This window comes from Candoia aspera, chromosome 4 (genome assembly GCF_035149785.1).
Source record: "Candoia aspera isolate rCanAsp1 chromosome 4, rCanAsp1.hap2, whole genome shotgun sequence".
Taxonomy (NCBI): Eukaryota; Metazoa; Chordata; class Lepidosauria; order Squamata; family Boidae; genus Candoia; species Candoia aspera.
The window spans coordinates 111883349-111905891 of NC_086156.1; the positions used below are offsets into that span (position 1 = coordinate 111883349).

The 22543-nt window shown below is 42.3% G+C and overlaps 1 protein-coding gene across 1 annotated transcript; it reads left to right on the forward strand.

Moving 5' to 3' along the window:
- Nucleotides 1-2816: 2816 nt before the first annotated feature.
- On the forward strand, nucleotides 2817-21716 carry LOC134497123 (immunoglobulin epsilon heavy chain-like; the record flags this gene model as incomplete). Its single annotated transcript, XM_063302833.1, has 4 exons — nucleotides 2817-3122; nucleotides 9314-9606; nucleotides 21047-21065; nucleotides 21633-21716. Coding segments are annotated over 4 exons (702 nt in total), but the record flags the coding sequence as incomplete, so codon positions are not given.
- Nucleotides 21717-22543: the final 827 nt, after the last annotated feature.

Sequence of the window (22543 nt, forward strand, 5' to 3'; positions counted from 1 at the left end):
AATAACATTTTCTACATCTTTGTCATAATATGCTCATTATTTATATATAACTGTTTTTCGATCTCACTTTTTTCTTTTTAAAATTTATATAATTTTTTATCTCATTTAAATCATTCACATAACTGCATATATGTGAAACAATGACACCGGTGTCCTCCTCCTTCTATTTCTTCTCTTGTTTTTAGCATAGGTGTATCTCGTTCATATTTGATTATATCTTTATATCTTAACCATTTTATCTTATCACCTAAACTTTCCCTCCTTGCAAAATCTTCTCGTGGTGATATCCACATTGGTATGTTTGGTAATAATCTACTGTTATATTTATCCCAAACCCTCAATAATACTTTTCTTATAGTATCATTTCTCAATTCTTTGTTCATTTTTACTTTTTCAGTCCAAATAGATGTAGCCACCCACATCTAAATTCATGTCCCTCTCACTGTAGAAGGTTTGGATTTTCTGACGTTAACCATTCTCTTATCCACAGAAAGCAACAAGCTTCAAAGTACAATTTAAGATCTGGTAACCCCAACCCTCCTCTTTCTTTAGCATCTTGTAATAATTTAAACTGAATTCCCTTCTTTTTCCTTGCCAAATAAAATTTGAGATTTCTTTTTGCCATAGTTTATATATTTTTTTCATTGATTAGGATTGGTAATGTTTGGAAAAGAAATAGGACCTTTGGTAATACATCCATTTTGATTTTGGATATCTTTCCGAGCAAAGATAGTTGTAATTTTCCCCTTCTTTCCATATCAATTTTTATTTCCTTCCAAATTTTCCCATAATTCTTTTGAAATAATATATTATTATTTGTTGATAATATTACTCCTAAGTATCTAATCTATTTTTCTATTGTAAAAACCTATTTAGTTATTAAAGTTTCTTGTTGTTTTTGAGTCATTTTTTCACTCAACATTTTTGTTTTTTGTCTCCTCTCCTCTCCTCTCCTCTCCTTTCTGGAATATATGTCCAAGGAAAGGTGGAAGGCAATGCACTGAGTGCCTCTTTTATCCTGAGGACTGTATATTCAGTGACAGCTTCTGCTTTAATTGAAGGATAGGAAATGGCCAAAAGGGGTCCGGTGAATGTAGAGATGGAATTTATGTAAAAAAAGTGGGATACAGTTTGAAGAAAAAAATAAAAATAAAAAGAGGATAAATTTATGTTTTCCTCTAGGTCTCATATTTGGCAAAATCCTTTGCAAATGAATGGTAGAAGAAGAACAAGAGGTGCTAAGAATTATTCTCCTCTCAGAGAGAATACAGAACTGCTTTAGAGCAGGTTCTGACCAATGATAAGCCGTTCCAACCCGGTCTGCCTGGAGTAAAACTAGGGCAAGGGAAGAACAAGGGGGAGCTGCTTCAATCTGGCTGGAACAGCCTCTTTTTGTTGGAGGACTGCAGGGAGGGTCTGGCTCCCCACCAGTTAGGGATGGTTTGTAGTAGACGACTGAGATGGTCCTTCCCAACTCATTTTTACATGATTTCATGATATTGAGGAGAAAAAAATAAGAATACATGACCTCAGGAAAATACAGTATCTCATAGAATAACCCATCAAAAGGAATTTCCTGTGATATAACAAAAGTACGTTTTTTGATTACTCCCTAGACCAGCTTAACTTTCCTGGAGCAATTTCATTTCCTTTGAGCCCTAATTCCCATTCCTTAATGCAAGAATCTCTCTGGAAAGTTAAGTAGATGCCTGCCTGCCTCACGTTTTCCACCAGGGGGCAGTGTTGCCACTCGGAATGGCTTTGCATATGTGTGGGGTGGGGGAGGGGGAGGGGAACCAAGGAAGGGTCTGCAGGCCTTGTCTGACTTCGGAGGCATCGTTACTTTTACTCTCATTTTCCTGAGAGACCACTGAAGGCAATTCAGAGAAATTTAACATCCCAAGAGATTACATTCCTCACCATGAAGCCACATCTGAGATGAGAACAGATGGGCTTTGCTAAATATAGAACAAACTGAATTGTCTGGAAAATGAAAAGTCATTTATTTTTGTTTCTCAGTCCACGGATTAAGTGTAGGAGAGGCATTTTTATTAGTATTTGTATGAATCAACTCTGGGCAGCTAATAACACATAAGAAGACCATACAAAATGGCAACCCCCAAAAAAACCAATAATTGTAATTAGTACGGCTGCTGAGGTAAAAACCAAACCAATAAGAAACATTCTACAGGCTTCCAGTTATATATATTCCAACTTTGAGACTTGGATGTGCATGTAAAATTGATCTGTGGCCTATTAATTGGGCCTCATGGCTTGGTCTGCATTGACTCAATTTTGGTTTCTGCCAAAGAACGTGGTCCAGGGAACAACTGTGGAGCAACCATTTTGAACTCCGATGTGCCATCCTCTTCATTTCCAGACTGTAACATGGCTATTTGAGGAAATTTCAATGCCTGATTTCTTTCTGTCACCTCAAAACCCTTACATTAAGTGAGGAGCATCTGTCAGAAGCTTTAATTACTGCGGTGTTGAAATAAATCTATACTTCAAAGCCCCAGGGAGCTCTTTTATGCTGAGCAATATGTAAATCAGGCCACAATTTCCCCTTTAAAGGAGCCCCAGGGTGTCTCTTTTCAGGCTACTCCCACCAACACAAAGTTTGTGCCCTTTCCTGAATCCTTTCCTGTCAAGTCCCCTCTAATCTTTAGCGGGAGCAAAAATGATCCTGTGGCTGAAATTGGTTTCCTTACTAGCAGTCCTCAGAGGTAATTGTTTCCCTCTTATTCAGGTTCGTTCCATTTTAATTCTTGCATAAAGAAGAGCTAATTACAACAACTTTTATTTTAGGTGTCCTGTCAGAGGCCCAGTTGGTGGAGTCCGGAGGGGATGTGAGAAGGCCTGGAGAGTCCCTCCGTCTCTCCTGCCAAGGCTCTGGGTTCAACTTTGGGGGCTTTTCGATGAGCTGGGTGAGGCAGGCCCCTGGAAAAGGGCTGGAATGGGTGGCATTGATAACCTCTGGTTCCGGTACTTACTACTCGGACAAAGTGAAGGGACGCTTCACCATCTCCAGGGACAACTCCAAAAGCCAACTCTATCTGCAAATGAACAGCCTGAAGCCGGAGGACTCGGCAGTCTATTACTGTACAGGAGACACAGTGGGAGGAAGTGAGTCTGAAGCCGGGCAAAAACCTTCCCTTCCTCAGTTCAGCTCTGCAAGTCAGCTCAGCCCCAGAAGGCTGGATTTTCCCAGGGGACTTGAAAGGGAGCTGAGAAAGCTGCCAGAGTGCCAAGAGGGACAAAGAGATGATCTTGGCCTGGGCATTCTGGGATCTGTTTTCCATTTGGATGGGAAGAAAATGGCAAATCTCAGCACCCTCCTAAAAGACAGCAGAGGGAAATTGTTCTCATGTTCTGCTCTCAAAAAGTATCAGGAAATACAGAATTGATTCAGTAATTAGAACTCTTCATTCTTTTATTGGTTTTGAATTTCAACCCTCCTTTACTCTTTCTTGAGACGCAGATCTGCCCCTTTCCCTCTTTGTGCGCATTTCTTTCTGTCTCTATATATCCTCTCTCCTTCTCTCCATTGATGTACTACATATATGTACAGACAAAAAGAAGCACACACATGAACGCATGCACACACATGTAGGCATTTGAAAGTTTAAATACGTTTAAAATCATTTTCCTCTGCTAGCAGTAGAAATCTACTCATAAAATCAGGGTGCTTCAGGACCTGCAAGAGTGTCGTGTGGTCTGACAACAAGGAATGGGGCAGAAGCCAGAAAATAAGGCCAAAAATATCAGGCCAAGGGTAGCCCTGATGTTGTCGTGTCATAATACTTATTTTTTAGTTTATTTATTTTATTATTCACATTTCTATCACTGCCCATCTCCCCCTAAACGGGGGACTCTCGGCATTTTACAATAAAAATCACCTTAAAACCTGACATCATACAATCACCAATATTAAAATAATAAATATATATATAAAATCCAGGTGGGAGATTTCCATTCCGTCGGGAGAACTCCACATCAACAGCCACCCCTAGGAAGAGCTATTGCCCTCCCATCCCAGGCAAGGCGGCAAATTCAGGTCTGCAAGCCCTTCCAGAAAGTCGGGAGTGAAGGGGCCTGCCTCACCTCGGGGGGTAGAATGTTCCACAGGGCGGGCGCCACTGCAGAGAAGGCCCGCCTCCTGGACCCCACCAGATGAAATTCTCTTTCAGACAGGGTCCGCAACATGCACTCTCTTCATGATTGGGTGGGACAGGTTGATGTTATAGGGATGAGACGGTCCCTCAGGTAGCCTGGCCCCATGCCATGTAGAGCTTTAAAGGTGATAACCAACACCTTGAATTGGACCTGGAAGCAAACTGGAACCCAATGCAGCTCACGCAGTAGAGGTGTTACATGTTCTGATCTTGGAGCACTCATCACTGTTCACGCAGCCCCATTTTGGACCAACTGAAGCTCCCAGATTCTCTTCAAGGGTAGCCCCATGTAGAGCGCATTGCACTAGTCTATATGGGAGATGACCAGAGCGTGAGTGACTGCCCGGAGGGCATCTCGATCCAGGAAAGGGCGTAACTGGCACAGAACCTAATCTTGTGCAAAGGCCCTCCTAGCCACGACTGCCACCTGCTTTTTGAGCAGCATTCGTGAGTCAAGGAGGAACCCCAAGTTACGCACAGGTTCTGAATGGGACAGTGCAACCCCATCCAGAACTAAAGATGACAACTTCCTGGATACCGAGGAGCCATCAATCCACGCCCCCTCCATCTTACCAGGGTTCAACTGAAGGCTGTTGCTCCCCATCCAGGCCCCCACAGCCCCCAGGCACAGAGAAAGGGCATTGACCGCATCACTTTCTTCACCCGGGATGGAGATATATATCTATCATCAGCATACTGATGGTACCTCATCCCTTGGTGACGGATGACCTCACCCAGCTGTTGCGTGTAGGTGTTAAATAGGAGAGGGGAGAGAACCGAACCCTGCACCCTGCAAAGTAGAAGTCGAGTGTCGGATCTCTCATCTCCTATCACCACCGACTGGGACCGGCCCTGGAGGAAGGAGGTGAACCAGCACAGAACCACGCCGCCCACCCTCAACTCCCTGAGTCGTCCCAGAAGAATGCCATGGTCGATTGTATCGAAAGCCACTGAGAGATCAAGGAGACAAGGATGGATGCGCTGCCACCAACCCGCTCTCACCAGAGACCATCCATAAGCGCGACCAATGCAGTCTCTGTCCCATAGCCTGGCCTGAAACCTTACTGAAAGGGGTCTAGATAATCCATTTCATCCAGAATCCTCTGATGTTGTAACACCACCACTATCTCAATCACCTTCCCCAAAAAGGGGAGTTGGGAGACTGGACGAAAGTTGAACAGGACAGTAGGGTCCAGTGATGGCTTTTTCAGGAGTGGGTGTACCACTGCCTCTTTAAAGGCAACCAGAACCACTCCCTCCACCAAAGATGCAGTAACCATCGCCTGGATCCAACCACATGTCACCACCCAGGCTGCTTTCACAAGCCAGGAATGGCATGGGTCTAGATGGCACATGGTGGCATTTACAATCTGGAGGATCCTGTCCACTTCCTCAGGCCCAAAAGGATCAATCTGTTCCCAGATAACTGGGTAAGTAAGTTCCCTCAGCATCTCTCCAGACTCTGCCCCACACTTAGTTTCCAACTTGGACCGAATCTGAGTGATTTTACCCTGCAGAGGCTCAGCAAAATTCCTCCGCACAGCCCTGTAGGTGGGAGACAGAGCCCCCCTACCTAATAACAATTGCATAATTTTAAACAGGGCCGTTGGGCAGCATTCTGCAGATGCAATAAGAGTGGAGAAATACTGAGATTTCGCCGCACTTACCGCCACAAGCAGCCCTTAACAGTGGCTCTAGCTTGTGTTCAGTCAGATTCAGTCTTTGCCTTCCTCCAGCAGCACTCTAGGCAAATCTTCACCCTCTTCAAAACCCGCAGTTCCTCCGTAAACCATGGGGAGTGCCAGGTTTGAGTGGGCAAGAGAGGCCAAACAGGAGCATTCCTGTCCAAGGCCCTGGCCGCTTCTCTATTCCAGGTTGCGGTCAGGACCTCCGCTGGACCGTGCAGTACATCGCTGGGTATAACCCCCAGCTCCTTCTGAACACCTCACTGGGTCCATCAGTCACTGTGGGCAGAACAATTGAATGGGTCCTGCCTTCCTGGGGGGGGGGTAATGCAAGAGAATCTCAAGGCCACCAGGGCGTGGTCTGACCATGACAACGGGGACAGATCTACCTCTCCCCTCAGATCACATTGCCACTTCTCCAACATGAAAACCAAGACTGGAGTGAGGCCACTGCCTCGACTTGGGTCCCAAATGATCTGAGAGAGGCCCATGGCTGCCATGGTAGCTTTGAACACCTGGGTCGCATCCAAGGCACGCCCCAGGGAAGGTAGGTTGAAGTCCCCCAAGACCTGGGGAACTCCACCACCAACCCTGAGACGGCCTCAAGCTGCTCAGGCAGGGAGGTTGCCAAGCAGCAGGGAGGCTGGTACAGCAGCAACACTCCCAACTGTTCTTGGGTGTCCAACTTTAGAAACAGGGTCTCACAACCGGCTACCTGTGGAGGAGCACCCCTGAAGGCTATTCCACATGGGAATGCTAGGTTTTTATTTATAAAATGTATCCTTGCACTATCTTAGGTAAGAATTATTCAACACACCTGTCTTGACTCCTATAAGGAATTGGCCAAAATTTCAAAATTATTTTAAGAAAATCCATATTATGTGAATGGATAGTGTATCTCCTTTATCCAAAATTATATATAAATTTAGGGATGATAGAAGATTATACCTCAGTTTTCATGCATTTCTTGCATTCCAATTGGGAGACGGCAAAGTGATTGATTATCTTTCTCAGCCATTTGGGAAAAGGTTTGTTATAAACAGATTTCTTGACTTTGCAACATCCGGACATTCAACGAATGTGCTAGGCATATCATTCTCAATATCTTAGTCTACATCATATGATCTTTTATCATAAAATGTCCAGAGATGCTCTTCAAGTGAGATTGGTCATGATGAAATCTAAAATATAAATGAATAAAATGTCTAGTTTCATTGACACTCCATATTTATAGAAAAAACCCTCATACTTTTTCTTTTGAAATCACCTATGACTTCACACTTTGTCTCTGAAGTAGCTACTAAATAATTCTTGGTCAGTGCTAGCCAATCTTAGTGACATGATTTGACATATAAAAAAATTACGCATTTTATTTCCTCCAACGTCCTGACTCCTAGAACAAGTGGCCCATAATCTGAAAACAGTTTCAAAGAAATAACTCATGTGAATGGAGAGAGTGAGTATTTTCTCTGAGGACATTTGTAAATTAAGGGACATTTCTCCTCTCCTCTCCTCTCCTCTCCTCTTCCCTCTCTCTTGGGTGAAATATTCCTTCAAGGAAAGGTGGAAGGTCAATGCACTGAGATCCTCTTTTATCCTGAGGACTATATGTTCAGTTTCAGCTTCTGCTTTAATTGAAGGATAGGAAATGGCCAAAAGGGGTCCTGTGAATGTAGAGATGGAATTTATGTAAAAAAAGTGGGATACAGTTTGAAGAAAAAAAGAAAAATAAAAAGAGGATAGAATTATGTTTTCCTCTAAGTATCATTTTTAGCAAATCCACAGTCATCCACCATGAATGAATGGTAGAAGAAGGACAAGAGGTTTTATGAATTATTGTCTTACCAGACAGAATACAGAACTAGGATAGAGAAGATTTTGACCAATGATAAGCCCTTCCAACCCGGTCTGCCAAGAGTAAAACGAGGGCGAGGGAAGAACGAGGGGGACCTGCTTCAATCTGGTTAGAACAGCCTCTTTTGGTTGTAGGTCTGCAGAGAGGGTCTGGCTCCCCACCAGTTAGGAATGGTTTGTACTAGATTACTGAGATGGCCCTTCCCAACTCATTTTTACACGATTTCATGATATTTAGGAGAAAAACTAAGAATACACGACCTCAGGAAAATACAGTATCTCATAGAATAACCCATCAAAAGGAATTTCCTTTCATATAACAAAAGTGCGTTTTCTGTTAACTCTCTAGACTGGACTAAGTTCCCTGGAGCTCTTTCATTTCATCGGAGCCGGAATTACCATTTCTTAATGCAAGAATCTCTTTGGAAAGTTAAGTAGATGCCTCCCCTCCTCAGGTTTTCCACCAGGGGGCAGTGTTGCCACACGGAATGGCTTTGCATATGTGTGGGGTGGGGGTGGGGGTGGGGGTGGGGGTGAGGGATGGAAAGGGTCTGCAGGCCTTGTCTCACTTCGGAGGCATCATTACATTTACTCTCATTTTCCTGAGAGACCACTGAAGGCAATTCAGAGAAATTTAACATCCCAGGAGATTACATTCCTCACCATGAAGCCACAACTGAGTTGAGAACAGATGTGCTTGGCTAAATATAGAACAAACTGAATTGGTTGGAAAATGAAAAGTCATTTATTTTTGTTTCTCCGTTCATGGAATAAGTGTAGGATAGCGGGTTTTTTGAGTCTTAGTATGAATTAACTCTGGGCAGTTAAAAACAGATAAGAAGACCATAAAAATGGCAACCCAAAAACCTCCCAATATTTGTAATCAGTATCGCTGCTGAGTTAAAAACCAAACCATTAAGAAACATTATACAGGCTTCCAATGATTTATATTCCAACTTTGAGACTTGGATGTGTATCTAAAATTCATCTGTGGCTTATAAATTGGGCCTTATGGCTCGGTCTGCATTGACTTAATTTTGGTTTCTTCCAAAGAACGTGGTAAAGGGAACCACTGTGGGGCAACCATTTTGAACTCCAAAGTGCCATCCTCTTTATTTCCAGACTGTAGCATGGCTATTTGAGGAAATTTCAATGCCTGATTTCTTTCTGTCACCTTAAAACCCTTACATTAAGTGAGGAGCATCTGTCAGAAGCTTTAATTATTCCAGTGTAAAGCTCACCTTTCTTCTACGTCCCAAGTGTGAAAGGTGTGTTGAAATAAATCTATACCTCAAAGCCCCGAGGGGCTCTTTTATGCTGAGCAATATGTAAATCAGGCCACAATTTCCCCTTTAAAGGAGCCCCAGAGTGTGTCTTTTCAGGCTACTCCCACCAACACAAAGTTGGTGCCCTTTCCTGAATCCTTTCCTGTCAAGTCCCCTCTATTCTTTAACAGGACCAAAATGATCCTGTGGCTGAATTTGGTTTCCTTCCTAGCAGTCCTCAGAGGTAATTGTTTCCCTCCTATTCAGGTTCTTTCCATTTTAACTCTTGCATAAAGGAGAGCTCATTACAACAACTTTTATTTTAGGTGTCCTGTCAGAGGCCCAGCTGGTGGAGTCTGGAGGGGACGTGAGGAGGCCTGGAGAGTCCCTCCGCCTCACCTGCCAAGGCTCTGGATTTGACTTCGGCAGCTATGGCATGCACTGGGTGAGACAGGCCCATGGAAAGGGGCTGGAATGGGTGGCATACATAAATCCAGGTTCCGGTACTATTTACTACTCGGACAAAGTCAAGGGACGCTTCACCATCTCCAGGGACAACTCCAAAAGCCAAGTCTATCTGCAAATGAACAGCCTGAAGCCGGAGGACTCGGCAGTCTATTACTGTGCAAGAGACACAGTGGGAGGAAGTGAGTCTGAAGCCTGGAAAAAACCTGCCTTTGCTCAGAGCCGCTCCTCAAGTCAGCTCAGCCACAGAAGGCTGGATTTTCCCAGGAGACTTGAGAGGGACCTGAGAAAGCTGCCTGAGTGCCAAGAGGAACAAAGAGCTGATCTTGGCCTGGGCATTGTGGGAGCTGTTTTCCATTTGGATAGGAAGAAAATGGAAAATATCAGTACCGTCCTGAAAGATAGCGAAGGAAAATTGTTCTCAAGTTCTGCTCTCAAAAAGTATCAGGACATACAGAATTGATTCAGTAATTAGAACTCTTATTTTTTTTATTGGTGTTGAAGTTCAACCCTCATATACTCTTTCTTGAGACGGAGATCTTCCCCTCTCCCTCTTTATGTGCATTTGTTTCTGTGTCTATATATCCTCTCTCCATCTCTCCATAGATGTACTACATATATGTACACACACACAGACACACAGGCATGAAAGTATGCACACACATACAGGCAATTGAAAGTTTAAATACGTTTACAACCATTGTCCTCTGCTAGCAGTCGAAATGTCGTAATAAAATCAGGATGCTGCAAGGCCTGCCAGAGTGTGGTGTGGTCTAACACCAAGGAAGGGGGCAGAAATCAGAAAATAAGGCCTAAAAACTTTCTGCCAAGGGTAGCCTAATTGCGGCCGTGTTATAATACTTAGAATAGCAAAGGAACGTAGATCGGGGGTCTCAAGTCAGTTCCAGGGAAAGTCATGTTTTAGGTGGTTTAGGAAAATTGCCTCCCCACCTGCCGTCCTCCCCAGTAACTTCTGGATGGGAGAAAGGTTGGAATCGCTCAGCCTCTTTGCTCAACAGGCAAATTAAATGGAAAAAAAATATTGAAATAACTCCTATGGTCTCACCTTGTAGTTTTCGATCTGTGATTTATGAAAATCAGCACCAGAACTTCCACATGGCAATGCTAGGATTTTATTTGTTCAAATGTAGCCCTGCTCTTTTTCCTAGGTATGAATTATTCAATAGGCCTGTCTTGACTCCTAGAAGAACTTGCCCAAAATTCTGTTAAAAAAATCCATATTATGTGAATGGATAGTGTATCTTCTTTATCCAAAATTATATATAAATTTAGGGATGACAGAAGATTGTCCCTTAGTTTTCATGCATTTCTCGCATTCCAACTGGGAGAAGGCAAAGTGATTTGTAAAATGTTCCTTCCCTTTGTGAACATTTACAACATACATTGTTGTTGTTTATTCGTTTAGTCGCTTCCGACTCTTCGTGACTTCATGGACCAGCCCACGCCAAAGCTTCCTGTCGGTCGTCACCACCCCCAGCTCCCCCAGGGACGAGTCCGTCACCTCTAGAATATCATCCATCCACCTTGCCCTTGGTCGGCCCCTCTTCCTTTTGCCTTCCACTCTCCCTAGCATCAGCATCTTCTCCAGGGTGTCCTGTCTTCTCATTATGTGGCCAAAGTATTTCAGTTTGGCCTTTAATATCATTCCCTCAAGTGAGCAGTCTGGCTTTATTTCCTGGAGGATGGACTGGTTGGATCTTCTTGCAGTCCAAGGCACTCTTAGAATTTTCCTCCAACACCACAGTTCAAAAGCATCGATCTTCCTTCGCTCAGCCTTCCTTATGGTCCAGCTCTCGCAGCCATATGTTACTACGGGGAACACCATTGCTTTAAAAATGCGGGCCTTTGTTGTCAGTGTGATGTCTATGCTCTTAACTATTTTATCGAGATTTGTCATTGCTCTTCTTCCAAGGATTAAGCGTCTTCTGATTTCCTGACTGCAGTCAGCATCTGCAGTAATCTTTGCACCTAGAAATACAAAGTCTTTCACTGCTTCTACATTTTCTCCCTCTATTTGCCAGTTATCAATCAAGCTGGTTGCCATAATCTTGGTTTTTTTGAGGTTTAGCTGCAAACCAGCTTTTGCACTTTCTTCTTTCACCTTCATCATAAGGCTCCTCAGTTCCTCTTCACTTTCAGCCATCAAAGTGGTATCATCTGCATATCTGAGATTGTTAATGTTTCTTCCAGAGATTTTAACTCCAGCCTTGGATTCCTCAAGGCCAGCTTGTCGCATGATGTGTTCTGCATACAAGTTGAATAGGTAGGGTGAGAGTATACAGCCCTGCCGTACTCCTTTCCCAATCTTAAACCAGTCTGTTGTTCCGTGGTCTGTTCTTACTGTTGCTACTTGGTCGTTATACAGATTCTTCAGGAGGCATACAAGATGACTTGGTATCCCCATACCACTAAGAACTTGCCACAATTTGTTATGGTCCACACAGTCAAAGGCTTTAGAATAGTCAATAAAACAGAAATAGATGTTTTTCTGAAACTCCCTGGTTTTTTCCATTATCCAGCGGATATTGGCAATTTGGTCCCTAGTTCCTCTGCCTTTTCTAAACCCAGCTTGTACATCTGGCAATTCTCGCTCCATAAATTGCTGAAGTCTACCTTGCAGGATCTTGAGCATTACCTTACTGGCATGTGAAATGAGTGCCACTGTTCGATAGTTTGAACATTCTTTAGTGTTTCCCTTTTTTGGTATGGGGATATAAGTTGATTTTTTCCAGTCTGATGGCCATTCTTGTGTTTTCCAAATTTGCTGGCATAAAGCATGCATTACCTTGACAGCATCATCTTGCAAGATTTTGAACAGTTCAGCTGGGATGCCGTCGTCTCCTGTTGCCTTGTTATTAGCAATGCTTCTTAAGGCCCACTCAACCTCACTCTTCAGGATGTCTGGCTCTAGCTCACTGACCACACCGTCAAAGCTATCCCTGATATTGTTATCCTTCCTATACAGGTTTTCTGTATATTCTTGCCACCTTTTCTTGATCTCTTCTTCTTCTGTTAGGTCCTTGCCATCTTTGTTTTTGATCATACCCATTTTTGCCTGGAATTTACCTCCAATGTTTCTAATTTTCTGGAAGAGGTCTCTTGTCCTTCCTATTCTATTGTCTTCTTCCACTTCCGCGCATTGCTTGTTTAAAAATAATTCCTTATCTCTTCTGGCTAACCTCTGGAATTTTGCATTTAATTGGGCATATCTCCCCCTATCACTGTTGCCTTTTGCTTTCCTTCTTTCTTGGGCTACTTCTAGTGTCTCAGCAGACAGCCATTTTGCCTTCTTGGTTTTCTCTTTCTTTGGGATGTATTTTGTTGCCGCCTCCTGAACAATGCTGCCAACTTCTGTCCAGAGTTCTTCCGGGACCCTATCTACTAAGTCCAGTCCCTTAAATCTATTCTTCACCTCCACTGCATATTCCTTAGGAATATTAGTGAGCTCATATCTAGCTGATCTGTGGGTCTTCCCTAATCTCTTTAGTCTGATCCTAAATTGTGCAAGAAGAAGTTCGTGATCTGAACTACAGTCAGCTCCAGGCCTTGTTTTTACCGACTGTACAGATGTCCGCCACCTTTGGCTGCAAAGTATGTAGTCAATCTGATTTCGGTGTTGTCCATCTGGTGAAGTCCATGTATAAAGCCGTCTCTTAGGTTGTTGGAAGAGAGTGTTTGTTATGCAGAGTGAATTGTCTTGGTAAAATTCTATCAGCCTGTGTCCTGCTTCATTTTGTTCTCCTAGGCCATACTTACCTGTAATTCGAGGTGTCATTTGACTGCCCACCTTAGCATTCCAGTCTCCTGTGATGAAAATAACATCCCTTTTAGGCATGTTGTCCAGTAGGTGCTGCAGATCCTCATAGAACTGCTCTACTTCAGCTTCTTCAGCATTTGTGGTTGGGGCGTATATTTGGATCACTGTGATGTTAGATGGCTTGCCCTGAATTCGAATTGAGATCATTCTGTCGTTTTTTGGGTTGTATCCAAGCACTGCTTTAGCCACTTTACTATTAATTATGAAGGCTACTCCATTTCTTCTGTGGTCCTCTTGTCCGCAGTAGTAGATCTGGTGGTCTTTTGATGTGAAGTGGCCCATTCCAGTCCATTTCAGTTCACTGACGCCCAGAATGTCTATCTTTAATCTTGACATCTCACCAATAACCACATCCAATTTGCCCTGGCTCATAGATCTTACATTCCAGGTTCCGATGGTGTGTTTATCCTTAGAACATCGGATTCGCCGTTCACCACCAGCACCGTCGGCCGCTAGCCGTCCTTTCGGCTTTGAGCTAGCTGCGTCATCACGTCTGGGGCTAGTTGAGCTCATCCTCTGTTCCTCCCCAGTAGCATTTTGACCTTCTTCCGACCTGGGGGTCTCATCTTCCGATGGTATACCGACATATCTCTGGTTGTACTGATCCATTTAGTTTTCACGGCAAGAATACTGGGGTGGGTTGCCATTACCTTCCCCAGGGATCGCATTTAGTCTGACCTCTCTGTCATGACCTTCCCGTCTTGGGTGGCCCTTCACGGTTTAGCTCATGGCATCATTGAGGTGCTCAAGCTCCAGCACCATGGCAAGGTAACGATCCTTTGCTGAAGACAACATACATTAGAAACGTTTTTATAAAATTTTGCATATTTTTGTGGGGTTACCAAGCAGTTCGAAAACATGCAAATGTGAGTAGATTAATTGGTACCGCTTCAGCGGGAAGGTAACGGCGTTCCGTGAGTCATGCTGGCCACATGACCCGGAAGTGTCCTATGGACAACGCCGGCTCCAAGGCTTTGAAACGGAGATGAGCACCGCCCCCTAGAGTCGGACACGACTGGACTTTACGTCAAGGGAAACCTTTACCTTTACTTTACCTCCATTAAATGATAACACAAAGTAAATATTAATCCCTTTGTCCACATTTTTCCCAGTTCTCTAATAAAATGTTATATTCAAAATTTATTGCCCAATTAATCATACACTCTTTGACCTGTTCATCTTCTTGATCTAATTGTAATAATATTTTTCTACATCTTTGGCATAATATGCTCATTATTTATATATAACTGTTTTTCGATCTCGTTTTTTTCTTTTTTAAATTTATATAATTTTTTATCTCATTTAAATCGTTCATTTAACTGCATATATGTGAACCAATGACACCAGTGTCCTTCTCCTTCTATTTCTTCTCTTGTTTTTAGCATAGGTGTATCTTGTTCATATTTGATCAGATCTTTATATCTTAACCATTTTATCTTATCATCTAAACTTTCCCTCCTTGCAAAAGCTTCTTGTGGCGATATCCACATTGGTATGTTTGGTCATAATCTACTGCTATACTTATCCGAAACCCTCAATAATACTTTTCTAATAGTATGATTTCTCAATTCTTTGTTCATTTTTACTTTTTCATTCCAAATAGATGCAGCCACCCACATCTAAATTCATGTCCCTCTCGCTGTAGAAGGTTTGGATTTTCTAACATTAACCATTCTCTTATCCACAGAAAGCAACAAGCTTCAAAGTACAATTTAAGATCTGGTAACCTCAACCCTCCGGTTTCTTTAGTATCTTTTAATAATTTAAATTTAATTTGTTGTCTTTTTCCTTGCCAAATAAAAATTGAGATATCTTTTTGCCATACTTTAAATATTTTTTCATTGATTACAGTTTGTAATGTTTGGAAAAGAAATAACATCTTCGGAAATACATTTATTTTGATTATGGATATCTTTCCCAGCAAAGATTGCTGTAATTTTCCTCATTTTTCCATATCAATTAATATTTCCTTCCAAATTTTCCCATAATTATTTTCAAATAATACATTTTCAATAATGTTGATAATATTACTTTTAAGTATCTAATCCTTTTTTTTTCTATTGTAAAACCTGATTTAGTTATTAAAGTTTCTTTTTTTTAGTCATCTTTTTACTCAACATTTTCGTTTTTTGTTTATTTACCTTAAATTCTGCCACTCTCCAAATTCCTTTAATTTCTTCAACAAATGTTGCATAGAATCTTGGGGATTTTCTAATAGAAATACTAGGTCAGCTGCAAATGCTTTTAATATATATATATATATATATATATATATAAATAATTTTTACTCCTTTTATTTGACTATCCCCTCTTATATCTCTATTCAGGACTTCTAGGACTAGAATAAAAAAGAGAGGTGATAGGGGGCATCACCAATGTTACTCTAGGGGGCACTGGGTGTCCTTTCAAAGGTGCCGTCTGTGGCTTGAGCAAAAAGATGGCTACTCCCTTGTCTCCCAGAGGGCTAAACCTTATGGAGACTGCTGTGTTGTGGCCTCCTCATGAGGAGCCACTGTCTGGAGACATATGGGTAATCTCAAGTCGTCTCCTTATCCAGAGAGGAATTATGAAGAGTTCACGCCCACTATTCACTCCACTGTGGTCCTCAGTTTGCCATTTCTTCCCCAGAAGTTCCCACACACTATGACCTCCCATAATCTCTCAATCTGCCTTGCCTGTTAGGGCAAAAGCATAAGTGTCTCCAGATAGGAAAAAGTGCTTTTGAAAACCTAATGTATATCTGACTGGGGGATATAATGTATTTCACCAAGATCTAATGCCTTATATAATTAACCTTTGTGTTTCTGTGTCCATTTTCCTGCCATCAACAATAGAGCATAGCAGGTGGAATGAAAGGACAAAGATAAATGCAATCCTTTTGCTCCAGTTTGTTTCCTCTACTACTGTAAGAGAGGGATTTCTTTTGTGTATATTCTACCTAAGAAGAAGAAATCAGCCCTCTAGTAAGAACTTCAGGACACTTTTGTTATAGGTGTCGAATCAGAAAGTTTGCTGGAGGGAAAATAAAAATTATTAATATGGCCTGAAGATTCCAATTTCAACTTCACTCTTTGCAATGTGATCGGGGTGAGCCTGGACTCAGATAAAATCCTGGAATGGGATATTGTCATTCAATATCCTGGAAGCAGGTAGGAAATCAAACTTTTAATTAATTGTTCTAAAGATCTAAACTGTGCAATACACATTCCATATATTCAGGAATTATCTTCCTGAGAGGCAGGGATTCATCAAAGTGTCCAGACTACCAAGGCCATCTACCAAGAAGCTCTGCTTCTCTTTATCCTGAAGTGTATGTTAATGCAGAGACACCCTTCCTCTTTAATTGCCTCCTTCTCCCCCCTCCTCAAGCTGTAGCTAGAGGTCCAGAGCCAGACTGCCTGGAACTTCTTCTGTGACACACTGAGAAAGGAAAATGATCCTTTTGCTCCAACTCATTTCCCTTTTAGCAGCCTTCCAAGGTATTGGTTCATCCATCGAGAGATGGAAGCTAAAAGGCTCTTATATGCTAGAAATTAATGGACTGGAGCAAGATGGATAAGGTCTGCATATCAATATTTCCTTTCCAGATGTCCAAATGGAGCTCAGCCTGGTTGGTTTTGTCTCTGTGAGTAATACTCCTTTTTTTTCTTGCCTGAGAGGATGAAGGGGAGTTTCATTTACGGAAATGGGAATAGAATTTGGAGAAATAAAGGAATGGAGCAAAAGATAAGATAATGTTTTACTCCATGTCTCATCTGAATGATACCAAAGTGATCCAAAAACACTTAATGACAGGAGATGCAGAAGCAACACTAAGAATAAATTCTCCTATCAAAAAGAGCACAGAACTAGTATAGAGCCGATTGTTGCAAATGTTGCATCTTTGCAGGTCTGTCTACCTAGAGTAAAATGAGGACGAGGGAAGAAGAGGGCAGACTTGCCTCAGTCTGGTTCAAATAATCTCTCATGGTTGGAGTTCCAGAGAGAGGATCTGGCTGACCACCTGATAGGGATGGTTTGCAATGGATTAGCTAGATGGTGCTTCCCAATTCATTTACTCCATGATTTAATGTGACACCGGGGAAAAAAAATAAGTATCCTCCATGTTCAGAAAATGCAATCAGCCACAGAGTAAGACTTCAAAAGATATCTTCTATCAGGTACCAAAAGGGCATATTTAGATGTCTCTCTAGACCTGCTTAGACCTCCTGGAGAACCTGCATTTCTTCTCAGCCTCACTTCCCCTCCTGGAATGTCAGAATCTCCTTGGAGAATTAGGCAGATGCCCCTCGTCCTCACCTTCTGCAGCAGGGGGCAGTGGGGTCACCCTGAATCGCATTGCCCATGTGTGGGGTGGGGTAGGGAAATAAGAGAAATGTCATAAGATATTGTCTCTTTTTTGAGGCATCCTTGTTTTTTCTGTTTATATGTTTTATTTCCATATTAGTTCACCAAAAAGGTCTCAAGAAAATTTCACATCTCAGGAGGCTCCAATCCTCACTGGGAAGCCATGTCAGAGTTGACAACAGATGTGCTCTGCTAAATAGAGAGCAACGGAACCCTTTGGGGAATATGAAGAGACTTATTAGTATTTCCCAGTCCAGAGAGAGAGTGTATTTGCAGGCATTTTTATGGGTATATGGAATTGGTATTACTAATGCTACTGTACTGCTATTATTATTATTATTATTATTATTATTATTATTATTATTATTATTTGTATTTGTATTTGTATTATTATTATTACCATTATTATTCTTTCAAATTGTATGACTGCCCATCTGGCTGAATCAACTCCGGGCAACTGGCAACTGATAAAATCACCACACAAAATACCAACTCAAACAAAGCAATATATTAAATTCATACAACTACTGACTTAAAAACCACTCAAATAGGCAAAGAACAACCCACTGGCTCCATCTATTTCATTTCTCCCTGTGATTTCTTTCATTAAACTCTGAATTATAAAATTTTCCTCCTGGCTCGTTCTAAATTCAGTTCTTTGGGGTTTCTTCAGGTTGGCCTGGTTAAGGGAAAGAAATGGAAAATAATTTCCTGAGCTAAGATTTTGCATGTCTGTCTTTTAATTACTATAATGTAAACATGCCTTTCTCCTATGTACTCACCGTAAAAAACAAGAACAAAAAGAAAAAACCTTGCCTTCACTTTTTTTAGGATTGGAAAGTTATGATGAAAATCACCAGTGTCAGATGTGTGCAAGGAAATCTATGAGATCAGTGCTCTGAGGGGCTCTTTTATCAGAAAAATATGTAAATTGAGTTACAATTGGTGGAGTCTGGAGTGGATGTGACAAGACCTGGAGAGTCCTTCCACCTCTCTGGCAAACCTCTGGATTGCTGGAGGAAATCGGAAGCCTGACAAGATATTCTCTTCTTGAATTGAAGACAAAGGGAACTTCTGCCTCTACAATTAGAACAGACTAGTAATGGTACCTGGTATTGGGAGCCCTTGCACACAATACCGTATCTGACGATCACTGCAATAATACCTGTGGTTGTCCCTTTGAACTTGCCGACATCTCCAGCTGCTTCCATGGGGATAAAATAGAAATTATAATAAACATCTGAGATGAAAAGAGTGCTGGTCCTTTGTTCCTTTTTCTCCAGCAGGCTAAATTGCTCAGCCTCTCTATGACTTCTCTCTTGCCTGTAGAGGAGCAAACTCTTGGTGAAATATGAAAGAGGCTCACAAAATCTGCCTGAATTAAAAGGGGCTCATCCATGAAAATATGTAAAATTTAAGCCATGGAAAAGGAATTTTCCAAGAAGAACTCCTACAGTTTCAAACAAACTTTTATGGAGGGTTCATTCTAACTTCATTATCTAGGAAGCCATGATTTGTGGTCCTGCTTCCCTCACTGTTTCATGCTTCTCAGCTTTACAGAATTTCTCAACAGCAGGGACCGTAAGAATTATTCTGCCCTCAAGAAAAACACAAAACGTGTACAGACCAGAGTTTGACAGATGATCAACGCTGCCATCCTGTGTGCCTCGAGGGAACATGGGATGAGGGAGGGACAGGGCAGCCTTGGCTCAGTGTAGGTAGAGCAGTCTCTTTTGGTGGCAGGTCTGCAGACAGGACCTGGATGGCCACCTCTTAAGGACGGTTTCTATGAGATGACCTAGAAGGTTTTTCCTAAACAATTCATTCTATAAATGTATGAGATTTAAGAGAAAAGAGAAGATCCCCCCCATCTCCAGAAAAAACAATATCGCAGAATGTTACCAATCAAAAGCAATTTCCTATAATATAATGGAAGATCAGCTTCGGATTTCTCCCTAAATCTGCTTAGATCTCCTGGAGATCCTTCATTTCTTCTTAGCCATAATTCCTATTTTTGAATGCAAGAATCTCCTGGGAAAATTAAGTAGATTTCTCCCCTCCTCACATTTTACAGCAGGGAGCAGTGTTGTCACACTGAATGGCTTTCCCCATGTGTGGGGTGGGGGTGGGGCAGAAGAATAAAGCAATTGTCTGCAGACTTTGTCTCATTTTGGAGGCCAGATTATATTTATTCTTATTTTCCTAAGAGATCACTAAAAAATCACAAGGAAAAGCCACATCTCGAGAAGCCACAGTCTTCACTCTGGCCATGTCTGAGTTGGCAATAGATGGGCGCTGCTAAATAAGGAGCAAACATAATTCTTTGGAAAATAGTGATTTATTTCTGTTTCTCACTCAAAATGAGAGGGTATTTGGTCAGGTTAATATTAATGTGAGACTTCCCATTATTATTATTTCAATTTCTATGGCTGCCCATCTTGCAGAATCAACCTTGGCAGCTAGCAACCAATGAAATCACCATACAAACTAGTCACCACCATCACCACCCCCAGTATCTAAAATCCATCCAACTGCTGAGTGAAAACCAAGCTAATAAAACAAAAAAGACTCCACAGGGTCCAGCTGTTTCTAATTTCCCTGTGATTTCTTTGATTATGATTTTGCAACATGGACTTATAAGTGCAATTCCACTCTGCTTTCCAAATTGTGCCTTATAGCTTGGTCTACATTCCTTTGTTTTGGGTTTCTTCAAAGAACATGGTCAAGGGAAGAACTGTGGAGCAAAGATCCTGGACTCAGAGGTGGCCTTCCTTTCATGTTCAGTCTCTAACAGGGCTGTTTAAATGATTTTCAGCACGTGCTTTATTTTTCTCATCTTTAAACGCTTTCCCCAACGAATGAGATTTAATCAGATCTTGCTTTACTTATTCTCATCTAAACCTCCCCTTTTTTGTATGTACTGATAATAACAATAACAAAAGTCTTGCTTGATTGTTCTGAGATGTTTCCATCCATTCAAACTCATAAGTGAAACCTGTATGTAAAGAAATCAAACCCCAATGCCTTGAGGGGCGCTTTTATCCTATGGGATATGTAAATCAGGACACCATTTCCCCTTTAATGGAGCCCCATAGTTTCCCCTTCATGCTACCCCCACCAACACAAAGGTTGCGCCCTTTCCTGAATCCTGTCCTGTATTTCCCCTTTGTTCATTAGCAGGGGCAAAAATGATCCTGTGGCTAAACCTGGTGTACTTAATAGTAATACTCAGAGGTAATTCTGACCTCTCTATAGAATTTGCTTCAATTTGCTGTTCTTGTATACAGGAGGTTTCACCAAAACACGTTTCTTTGTAGGTGTCCAGTCTGAGGTCCAGTTGGTGGAGTCCGGTGGGGATGTAAGAAGGCCTGGAGAGTCCCTCCGTCTCTCCTGCTAAGCCTCTGGATTCATCTTCAGCTGCTACCGCATGTACTGGGTGAGACAGGCTCCTGGAACAGGACTGGAAGGGGTGGCATGGATAACCTACAATTCAGGTACCATTTACTACTTGGACAAATTCAAGGGATGCTTCACCATGCTACTACATGGGCTGGGTGCGACAGGCTCCAGGGAAAGGGCTGGAATGGGTGTCGTTCATATATCCAGCTTCCAATTATATTTACTACTCAGACAAAGTGAAGGGTCACTTCACCATCTCCAGGGACAACTCCAAAAGCCAAGTCTATCTGCAAATGAACAGCCTGAAGCCAGAGGACATGGCAGTCTATTACTGTGCGAGGGACACAGTTGGAGGAAGTGAGTCTGAAGCCTGGAAAAAACCTGCTATTTCTCAGAGCCGCTCTGCAAGTTCATCGGGGAACCACACGTTGAACTGGTACACTGAATTTGTTAAAGACTATACCAAAAAAAAAAAAAATCACAAAAAGTTCTTCTCCTGAAAAGAACCCACAAGCACAAAAAAGGCAGCGACAGAGCTGGAAGAGGGAGGCCAGGACCAAGTTCAAATCCTTGCTTGCCTGCTAATAGCATTTCCGTTAAACAGGACAAGAGGAGAGGAGCTCAGCCTGGAGCCAAACAGAAACCCCCGTTGTCTGGAGCTGCCTCCATCCACACGTTTGATCCGTGAATTTCATGGATGAAAGAGGAGAGTTTTCGCAGGGTACGTTTAAGTTGCTGAGCAGGACGCTGGCCTTGCAGCCCCTGTGTGTTCTTTGAGGGAAAGAGAAGGCTGAAGCAGGGTGGGGGGAGAGGGGAGACTCCCTCCTTACAGGCCTCTGCAAAAGGGAGCATGGAAGGGATTCGGCAGAGCCAGGAGTCCCTGGATAGTCTGAAGCACGTCTTGCATCCGTACAGGCCAGTGGGGAGCAAAGTGGAGGGAATGGGGGCCTTGAAAGAAGAAAGCGGCCGAATTCCACAAAGAGACTTGAATTCTGACACTCTCCTTGCTTGTTCTGTTTTCCTTCTGCTTCCAGTTTTGCTTGGATTTGCAAAGAGAATCAAGCAGGCAGATATGAAGAGACATTGCTCCTTTTTTTTCCTCCAAGTGAATAATTTGGTTCCCTCAATTACCCAGATTTTTGCAATGGGGGGGGCAGGTGGATGTTGTTGCCTTGTTTTCATGTTTCTCTGCTCAATTGCAGCAGAAGCTTTTGGGAGGAAAGAAAGGAGAAAAACAAGTTGGGGTGGTCATAACAAAGAGGGTTCCCAAAGTTTGGAGACAGAGAGAAGTGCATGTTTTTTTTAATAAAATAAATAAACATTACACCAAAAAGAATGGAGTAACCTCAGTCATCCAGGGAAACTAAAAGAGGGTGATAAAGGAAGGATCATTGTCACATGCAAAAGAACAAAGCAGAAGCATGAGAGGGAATCTTTAGAAAGCAAATTGCTGCCATCCTTCTTTTCTCTGAGCCACAGGTAAATTTCACAATCACACCATGGGGTGACCAGGGC